At 44.0% G+C, this 8,676-nt stretch overlaps 1 protein-coding gene and 1 long non-coding RNA gene across 14 annotated transcripts in view; one reads left to right on the plus strand and one right to left on the minus strand.

Moving 5' to 3' along the window:
* Positions 1 to 8,676, minus strand: part of ALG9 (ALG9 alpha-1,2-mannosyltransferase) — a 114,741-nt gene that overhangs the window by 103,612 nt on the left and 2,453 nt on the right. For 2 of the 13 annotated variants that reach the window (XM_072821956.1, XM_072821950.1), the window contains exons 1-3: positions 8,616 to 8,634; positions 5,193 to 5,331; positions 3,486 to 3,620 (exon numbers count right to left, since the gene is read on the minus strand). In XM_072821956.1, coding sequence (XP_072678057.1) covers positions 3,486 to 3,620; positions 5,193 to 5,218 — 161 coding nt within the window. In that variant the 5' untranslated portion in view covers positions 5,219 to 5,331; positions 8,616 to 8,634. Of the gene's footprint in view, positions 1 to 3,485; positions 3,621 to 5,188; positions 5,332 to 5,526; positions 5,844 to 6,187; positions 6,410 to 8,615; positions 8,635 to 8,676 lie in introns of those variants that run through there. The other 11 variants (XM_072821945.1, XM_072821948.1, XM_072821946.1 and 8 more) reach the window with 10 other exon arrangements.
* Positions 1 to 8,676, plus strand: part of LOC140630952 (uncharacterized) — a 37,395-nt gene that overhangs the window by 27,227 nt on the left and 1,492 nt on the right. The window lies entirely within an intron of this gene.

Genomic DNA, 8,676 nt, shown 5'->3' on the forward strand with positions numbered 1-8,676 from the left:
GGGCAATCTAGCAATACTCCATGAAATTAGCTGATAGATACATACATACACACATAGATACGGGACTCTACCACTGAGTATATAGTTCATAGAAACTGACATCCAGATCCATAGGGAGGTAAAGGTACCCTTGCTTAGGATGGCAAGAAGTTGGAAAGGTAACCATCACTGGGGTGCCAATTATTACCAGATTGTCTCCCAGCAACAATCCACCCTCTCTCGATGGTTTCCACTGATAGAACCTAAGAGAAAGGAGATTATAAGGAAGAACAAGGGAAATCATTCCTGTTCCGTTTCCTGCTTATGTTTTTGATATAAGAGGAAAAGTGACATAAGATGAAGGATTCTATTGAACCTGTCAAATTGGAAGCGACCGTGGTACCCAAGAGGACACAAAAGCCTTCAGCATTGCATATTTTTATTTCTCTACTGAGACCTCATCTTGTACACCTCTCCTCTGCTAAGTTCAAAAAACCAGAAATGAATTACTAGATAGGGAAGGGAAAGACAGTGCTCTATCACCTTCTACAGATACTATCTTTCTGATCAGTCTAAAATGCAAATATAATCATGTCTCTCCTCTAAAACATCTGGATGGCTTCAGAATGCCCTTGGTGGGTATGTGTAACTACTTACTAGAGCCTATCAGCTTATATAAATCTGGCCTCCTTCTACCTTTCAGTATCATGAAACCTACTCTACTGCTCACTGTCTCTTCCAAGCATCAAGCCTATTTCTACAAGAATGCCATGCTGGCCCTCTTCCCAGCCTCATGGCTTTCTTCCATCATTCCCTTTTTTCCTTTACCTAGATAAATCCTACTTACCTTCTAGTTCTCTCATCAGGGACTCCTACTTCATGGAAGATAGATTAGCCATACTTTTCCCTATTCCTCCTGCTACATAAAACCAAAAACTCTGGATATTATAGGTAAAGTAAACCTAATAAGATTCAAGTAGAGAGAAGGTGGCAGACTGCCTGGGGACTTTAAGACCACAGGAAAAACATAATGGTAAGTTCTCTGGGTTTTCTTTTGCTTCTATATTCCAGACTTAGAACTAAAGAAGTTGGCAGCTAGAAATGTCAAGGAGTATAAGCAGCAACCAAAGCCTGGCCAATCTAGCCACAGGCCAAGAAAGGGGTAGCCTAAAAAGACAGAAAATCTTTAGACAATAGCTATTGTACTCCAGAAAAGCACTCCAGAAAAAAAAAAAAAAAATGTAGCCCAACTCCCACCCATGCCATCAAAGGTCCAGTAGGAAGTCAGGACTTTGATCCATGCTGGTGGTAACAAGCCCCTTCTCTGGCCACGGTGTCAGTGGAGACCATGTGGATTAGTCTGGACTTCCATCTCCCCATCCTACTCTAAACAGTAATGAAGTACCCCGACCCTGCCCACCAGAGTGAAGGCCTAGAAAAACCTCAACTTCTACCCCCACCTGGCTGTAACAAAGGTGAAGAACACCCTCCTTCCTCCTGCTATAGAAGTATCAAGAGCAGCCAGACAGAAGGCTTCAGTAAGACCCAGAGGAAGCATGCTGGGCTCATGAATAAGATCTAGATTCTCATAATACCCCAAATGTCCACATGGCAACTAAAAATTACTTGGAAAATCTCAAACTGAATGAAAATCAACAAATACTAACAAGATGAGAAAAAAGTTAGAATTATCTGACAAACTTTTAAAGGAGCCATTGTAAAAATGCTTCAGCGAGCAATTAAGAACACATTGGAAACATGAAAAAACAGAAAGTTGCAGTAAGGCAGCAGAATATATAAAGAAAAACTAAATGGAAATTTTAGAACTGAAAAAATACAACAATCAAAATTAAAACTCAACAGATAGACTCAACAGCAGAATGAAGGGGACAGAGGAAATGATCAGTGAACTGGAAGATTAGAAATTGCTCAATCAACAGAGAAAACAGACTAGAAAAAAAAATGAGTAGGGCCTCAGGAACCTGTGGGACTTAATTAAACATCCAACACTGATCTCATTGGAATCTCAGGAGAGGATTAACAGGGCAGGGCTGAAAAAGTACTCAAAAACTAAAATCTTCCCAAATTTGGCAAAAGACATAAACCTAAAGATTCAAGGTTAGTAAATTCCAAGTAGGACAAACCCAAAGAAATCCATGCCAAGACGTATCATAGTTAAATTTCTGAAAAGTAATCAGGTTAGGTCTTCATTAACTCCTAATTAACCTTCAGCACTCTGTTTAAATTAGGCCCTCCTAACACGCTATCTCATTGCTCACTGTATTTTTCCTCCATGAGATCTACTACATTTATAATTACTTGTTCAACATTCATCTTCCCCGCTAACCTATAAATTCCATGAGGGCAGGGATTTGGCCACTTTTACATCCACAGCACTTAACAAAGTGCCCACCAGACAAAATCTGGCCATTAGTTAGTATCTAAAGTATATAAAGAACTTACACAGCTCAACACAAAGGAAAAAAATAATCCAATTTTAAAAACTGGGCAAGGTCAGGGTACCTGAGTGGCTCAGCTGGTTAAGCAGCCAACTCTTTTTCTTTTTTTTTTTCTGAAGATTTTATTTATTTATTCATGATAGACATAGAGAGAGGCAGAGACACAGGCAGAGAGAGAAGCAGGCTCCACGCCGGGAGCCCGACATGGGACTCGATCCCTGGACTCCAGGATCGCGCCCTGGGCCAAAGGCAGGCACTAAACCACTGAGCCACCCAGGGATTCCCCCAGCAGCCAACTCTTCATCTAGGCTCAGGTCATGATGTCTAAGTCCTGGGATCAAGCCCTGCATCAGGCACCCAACTCAGTGGGGAGTCTGCTTCAGGATTCTCTCCCTCTCCCTCTGCCCTTCCCGCCCATGCTCTAAAATAAATCTTTAAAAACTAAATGGAAAGACATGAATAGACATTTCTCCATGAGGATGCAGAAAAAGAACTTATGTGCACTTGCTGGTGGGAATGCCAACTGCTGCAGCCACTCTGAAAAACAGTATGGAGGTTCCTCAGAAAATTGGTTAGGATCCAGTAACTGCACTACCAGGTATTTAGCCAAAGAAAACAAAAATACTAAATCAAAAGGATATATGCACCTCTGTGTTTACTGCAGCATTATTTACAATAGCCAAATTATGGAAGCAGCCAAATTATGGAAGCAGCCCAAGTGACCACAAATAGATGAACATATAAAGAGGCAGTATATACATACAATGGAATATTATTTGGCCATAAAAAAGAATAAAATCTTAATATTTGCAACGAATATGTAAATATCATACAGCAAACTAATATAACACTGTATGCTAACTATCCTGGACTTAAAATAAATTTTTACAAAGTTGCTACATTAATGTTTGTTGAATGAATGAACAATTATCTTTTCCAAAAAGAGTCCTCTCCTACTCACCAATCTATTTTGTCCTTTTCTGAAAACTGTTCCAGAGACTCACCTCTTGATCAGCTGTAATTGCTCTCAGGTTGGCCTGAACTTACCTTATTAGTTTGTAGAATTCTTGCATGAAATGCAGCTGGCCAGGCATGAAGCAACAGATAAGCATAGGACCGAATTGCATAAACTGGGGAATATTCCCAAGTCTGAAACCCCTTCCCATATATGAGGTAGTGTGTCTGAAAGGAAAGAACAGGCAGATTCAGGGTTAAGTTGACCAAAAAATCCCTGCTAAGAGGATATAGGTGAAGTTCTCAAGTAAAAATGTTAGTAAGACAAAGGTACACAGAAATGCTGAAATTCTCAATAAGATTTGCAACTATTAGATAAAAATCAAAATGACCCAATACTGAAAAATATTAGGGCATTATAATTTCTACAAGATTATTGCTTAGTCAATGTCAAAAGCTTGATCTTTACCCTCCATTTTTTAAAAAATACTCATTAACCAAAGGGTGCCTAGGTGTTAGTTAAGTGTCTGCCTTTGGCTCAGATCACGATCTCCAGGTCTTGGGATGGAGCCCTGCATCAGCAATGAGCATCTCATCGAGCTTCCTGCTCAAAAGGGAGTCTGCTTCTCTCTCTCTCTGTCCCTCTCCACCTGTCACTCTCTCAAAAGAATAAAATACTCATGAGATAAAACAAAAACTCTAAACCTGCATTTTCCTTTAACTACCTACACTAAGCATCTTTTAATGTGAAATGGGATCAGAAAATTTCACCTCTAAATTTTCTGCAATAGGAAGTCAGCAGACTTATAAATGGATAAATCATGAAATAAGCATTATAAGCATACTAGTTAGTAAAAATTTTTTTATTTTAGCAAACATCAGAAAAAAAAACAACCAAAAAAGTTGAAAGAAAGCAGTCACCTTTAGGAACTGGGATTTGGCTATAAGAAGTGCAACAGAGCTACTGTTTTCCCTTTCAGCTCTGTAGTAGTTCACTTTTTTTTTTAGATAGATTTATTTATTTATTTATTTATTTATTCATTCATTCATTCATTCATTCGAGACACACACAGAGAGAGAGGCAGAAACACAGGCAGAGGCAGAAGCAGGCTCCGTGTAAGGAATCCAATGCAGGACTTGATTCCGCCGGCATTATGCCCTGAGCCAAAAGCAGATGTTCAACCGCTGAGCCACCCAGGCGTCCTAGTAGTTGTTAACTTTAAAAATTATCTCAAAGTATTATTTTGATTTAAAACAAATTTAAGAAAATTACAAATTACATCTTTCTGTGAAAGTCCCATTTTCCTATGACCTTCAACAATAGGTAAATGACCAGCTTAGAACACAAAAGCAAGGGGCACCTTGGTGGCTCAGCGGTTGAACATCCGCCTTTGGCTCAGGTTGTGATCCCGGGGTCCTGGGATCCAGTCCTGCATCCGGCTCCCCACAGGAAACCTGCTTCTCCCTCTGCCTATGTCTCTGCCTCTCTGTCTCTCATGAAAAAATAAATATTTGAAAATAAAAAGAATACAAAAGTGAAAATAAAGTTGCTTTACTATCAGTCACACTTGTACATTATTTGTATCCTGATTGGCAACAACTTCCCAAGTGGTGAAATCAAGAAAAGAAAAAAAAGAAAAGAAAAGAAAAGAGAAAAGAAAGAAAAGAAAAGAAAAGAAAAGAAAAGAAAAGAAAAGAAAAGAAAAAGAAAGAAAGAAAGAAAGAAAGAAAGAAAGAAAGAAAGAAAGAAAGAAAGAAAGAAAGAAAAGAAAAGAAAAGAAAACTAAAGAAATCACCTACGGGTTCCCAGTAGTTGAATGTTTCATCACAGTCAGAGATGTTGCTCAGGAGAGCAGCACACAACCGTGCTGAGAGCAGACACTTGAAAGCAGTAGATCCTTCAGGGGCCCAGACTTGTCCTGCTTTGTTCCCAGATAACCTGCTCAGAAGCAAAGAGAGACGTGTCAGGAAGACCTAGTACGGCCCAAACTAGACAGAAATGACAAGAATGGCAAGGACATCAAAGCACACTTAAGTCAACTAAAAAGTTAGCTGTAGAATACAGAAGCCAGGGACCAAGAACTGAATCGTATTCTTTTTAGTCCCCGTTTTTAATGAGTAGGCTTATTCGTACTTTTAATTCACTGCCTCAATGGCACTCCTGGGAGGCCACAAAGCTCTCGTTCTCCTGTTCTTTCTTCTCTTTAACAAGGTCACTACTTTCCACGGCCTTAACTCATTTCGCCACTTGTTCAAACGCACGGAGGCCTCATCCGGGCGAAGCAGAGAACCTCCTCCGGTTCCGAGGTCCGGCGCTCCTCCCCCGCGCCCCGGGAGCTGGACGGGAAGCGGCGGCAGGTGCCGGAGGGGGCGGGGGTCGTGGGCCGGCCCCGCAGAGGGAGGGGCTGGGCTCTGCGGGCGACGAGGGAAACCGAGAGAGGCCGCCGGGAAAGGTCTCCCTCGGGGGCTCGGCCAGCTGCGACCGCGACGCCAGCCCGCCCGGGGCCTGGCCAGCAGCCTCGGGGCCGCCCTCCGGGCTCCCTCCCCGGCGACACGGAGCCCGGGGCGGGGAGCGTCCGGGAAGAGCAGAGCACCCGGGGGAGGAGCCCGGCAGGCCTGCCCCCCGCCGCGCCGCCCCGCGCCGCCCCGCGCCGCCCCGCCCCGCGGAGACCCCCGCGCGCCAGCCCCCGCCGCCTCGGCCGCCCCGCGCCAGCCCCGGCCGCCCCCCGCCGCCCCCCGCCGCCCCGCGCCGCCCCGGCCGCCACGCCCCCGCCGCGCCCGCCGCGCCCGCACACCTACTCGGTCCGCGGCTCCGCGCCGCTCGCCTCGCGGCTGCACAGCAGCTCCCGCAGCTTGTCCGCCGCGGACACCGTGTCCCCGCCGCTGCCCCCGACCCCCTTCGGGCGCTGACGAGCCCCTCGGCTCGCCATGGCACGCGTGGAGAAAGAGGTCCGGTTCCGAACCCTACGAAGGCGGCAAGCGCGGAGACATAGATTTGGCTGGCAACGGTGTCCGCTGAGGGACAAAAGACCTTGACATGCGCAGAGAAGACTAAGTAATAGCGCGTTTGGGCCAATTGGGGCAAACCCCGAGGTAGAAACGAAATGGGACCTGAGACTTGACTTGCACCACCATAGCTACCCGCTTTCCACATGTTTGTAACTATGGGCATTCATCCCTCCGTCCGCTGCTCTCTTCCTCACTCTTCAATACCAATGGAAAGTAGCTAAGGTATTTATCCAGTTAAAAATCACAGCACAGCAGCAGATGAAAGGGGAGGTCCTTAAAAGGTCACTGACACCTTGCCCTCTCTGTATTTTGGGGAGCGTGATAGAGACAGCCTGTAGCTAATTAACTGTTTCAGTAATTACAGACAAAGCTGTAATGGCAGAACAGAGAATAAGAAAAATGAAAGCCTGAAGAAATTCTGTGCAACCAATGCAACCTGGCACTGCTATTGCTACTACAACAATTCGGGAAGCATTTTACATACTTTATCCTTTTTAAGTGTAATATAACAACCTTGTTCTTATCAATAAGTAAACTGAAGTCCAAGGTTGCATAAGGAGGAAATGGTGGAGCCCTATTCCAACTCAGGTCTGTCTTATTACAAAACCCATGCTTTTCCCAGGAGGAGATTCGGAGGAAGAGCCTGATGTCTTATAGGTGATAGCATACCTCTGACCCTCAGGGGCTATTCATCTGTTCCTGATACCCTACCCACTGCCCCAGTCATAGAGTTCTGTCCCATACGTGGAGAGCTCTGTAGCAGTCGCTGAAATGTTTGTATAGGCAGTGCTAAAACGGGCCTTATAAGACACGTTAAAGGGACTTCTGTATGTGGCCAGGGAGGGGATGGGGCATAAGCAGTAGACAATTATGGAACGAAGAAATTTCATGGGTAAAAAGCAAACCTGCAGTAAAGGTAGTTATAACTTATAAAGCTAGGATGAGGGGATCCCTGGGTGGCTCAGCAGTTTGGCACCTGCCTTCGGCCCAGGGCGTGATCCTGGAGTCCCAGGATCGAGTCCCGCATCAGGCTCCCTGCATAGAGTCTGCTTCTCCCCTGCCTGTGTCTCTGCCTCTCTCTCTCTCTCTCTCTCTCTCTCTCTGTGTGTGTGTCTCTCGTGAATAAATAAATACAATCTTTAAAAATAAAAAAATAAAGCTAGGATAACGGTTAAAAGACAAAAGTAGTAAAATCAATTATATCTAAAAAAGGGACTCATGAAATAAAAAGATGTAAAATAGGACAACATATACATAAAATGTGGGGGGGGTAACAATGAAGTTCTTTTTGAAGGTGTTGAAACTTAAATGCCTCTCAACTTTAATAGACATTGCTACCTTAAGATGTTATATAGAGTGCCTCCTTAATCAAAAATCACCTGTTTTCTCATTGCCTGCCAAATGAAAGTACAAATTCCATATTCTAGCATTCAGTCTTTCATCACCTAAATCCAGCCCTATCCTATTTTTCTAATCTTATCTCCCACTACTTTCCTATGTACATTTACATTCCAACTAACTAGCCTGAAAAGTGCTCCAGCCACTCCCTTATCTATACCTCTGCCTGGAATGCACATCTTCCTTACCTGACAATCCTCCCATCACAACACTGCCGTTATTTTAAGATCCAGCTCAAATGCTACCTTGTCCATGTACTAGGCACCATTACGGATAGAAGATAGGTATAAATGAGGGACACCTGGGTGGCTCAGTCGGCTAAGCATCTGACTCTTGGTTTCTGCTCAGGATATGATCTCAGGGTCTGGAAATCTAGACCCATGTTGGGCTCAGCACTGGGCTTGGAGCCTGCTTCAGATTTCCTCCCTCTCCCTCTGCAACCCCCCTGCCCCGTGCATGTGTGTGCACTCTCTAATTAAAAATTTAAAAAGAACAAAGGTATAAGTCACATTACCTGCCCTCAATTAGTTTACAGTGAATGTAGAAAGCTGAGCAATAAATGTGTCCATAAGAGATCCCTCGATTCTTTACTCCACTCCCCAAAATGTAATGCCAGTGTTCCCATCCCCATTAATGATACTCCTGTTCTTGCAGATCAAAAACCATGCAGTCAGTACTGCTTGATTCCTGTTTAACCCCACACCCTTCCCCCATACACATATAGTTCTTCAGCATATCCTTTTAAATATTACCCAGCCCAACAACATCTTACCACCCTGATCCAGGTCACCATTATCTCTCATTGGCATTAATTACCTCCTAGTTTGTATCTTGGCTTCCATTCTTATCTTTCTACATGCTTTTCTCCAAATAAAAG

This window comes from Canis lupus, chromosome 3 (assembly GCF_048164855.1).
Source record: "Canis lupus baileyi chromosome 3, mCanLup2.hap1, whole genome shotgun sequence".
NCBI lineage: Eukaryota > Metazoa > Chordata > Mammalia > Carnivora > Canidae > Canis > Canis lupus.